At 32.9% G+C, this 1,114-nt stretch overlaps 1 protein-coding gene across 2 annotated transcripts in view; it reads left to right on the forward strand.

The window, feature by feature from the left end:
- The window catches only part of LOC106478797 (dachshund homolog 1-like), a 118,531-nt gene that overhangs the window by 92,560 nt on the left and 24,857 nt on the right, over positions 1 to 1,114 (forward strand). For both annotated transcript variants that reach the window (XM_022382456.1, XM_022382457.1), the window contains exon 7: positions 823 to 906. In XM_022382456.1, the coding sequence (XP_022238164.1) occupies positions 823 to 906 (84 nt within the window). The remainder of the gene's footprint in view (positions 1 to 822; positions 907 to 1,114) is intronic.

Below are 1,114 nucleotides of genomic sequence, written 5' to 3' on the forward strand. Positions count from 1 at the left end.
TTCTATATGCTTAACATGTCAAACAATTTCCATGAATTTGTTTTTGGATAGCGCAAAAAAAAACAAAAAAAAAACTGATAAATTTAAGAGGTAAGTGTAAGAGAGGAGTAATAGAGATGTCTCGTATAGATAGATGAATTTATGATAGGAGTAATAGAAATTTCTTGTACAAATATGTTTGATTTTTCCATTTAAATTGCCTGTTGCCTTAGGTCGACACGCGTGTGGTGCCCTCTAGCGGTATGCTTGGCAAGAAACCTCCTAACTACTCATCAAGACTTTAAAAACACAACTGGTTGACAAACATATGGTTTTCTCACAGTTAAACGTTTTTAGCATTCTCTTAATGTTTATAGGATGAGCGATAAAATATATAGTTGGTGAAGAATCTGCTCAGAAAAAATAGGGTTAGTAATGTCCTGTATACAGTAAACAGTGTTATTGCCCTCGCTTTAAAACCTAACCCTAACCAATGCGTAATGACATAGGAATTATTATTGACACTGCCCAAATGACCACTTGTCCATTAACTTAAAATGTTCGAAGATTTCTAATTCCCAAATTGGTTGCACTTAGAGGTTTACGTCAAATCAATGATGAAAACAATATTTGTTTCAGTTTTATTTATCAAGCTCTTGAGAGAATTATGAAGGAAGAGAGATTTTAACAAATTAGGAACACATTTATCATCAAGCACTACTTCTTCATGCCAAAACAACGCTAAAGATGATACTATAAATTTAAGAACTATGTTTATATCTGCAATGTAGCTAAAATATTCGTGAGGAAATGAAACTAAAACCCACATTGTATCTTTCACAGTGGAGCTGCGAGTCGAAATCACCAGGGAGCGCGAGCTTCGTGAAAACCTGGAGAAACAGTTACTAGAAGAACAAAGGACGAGAAGTAAGTAAACATAGTTGTTTATGTTGTAGTTGTTGTTTTTATTAAAGATCGATATGATTTGACTAGTAAATATCTTTTGTCATGATGTTTTTAAGCAGTTGTTATATTTCATATTTTTCACTCTCAAGATACTAAGATATCAAAACTCTCAGATATAAAGCTTCTACAACTGTGAACAAGATACCAAAACGTTAAAACTCTCAGATAT

Source organism: Limulus polyphemus, unplaced genomic scaffold, assembly GCF_000517525.1.
Source record: "Limulus polyphemus unplaced genomic scaffold, Limulus_polyphemus-2.1.2 Scaffold250, whole genome shotgun sequence".
Lineage (NCBI taxonomy): Eukaryota > Metazoa > Arthropoda > Merostomata > Xiphosura > Limulidae > Limulus > Limulus polyphemus.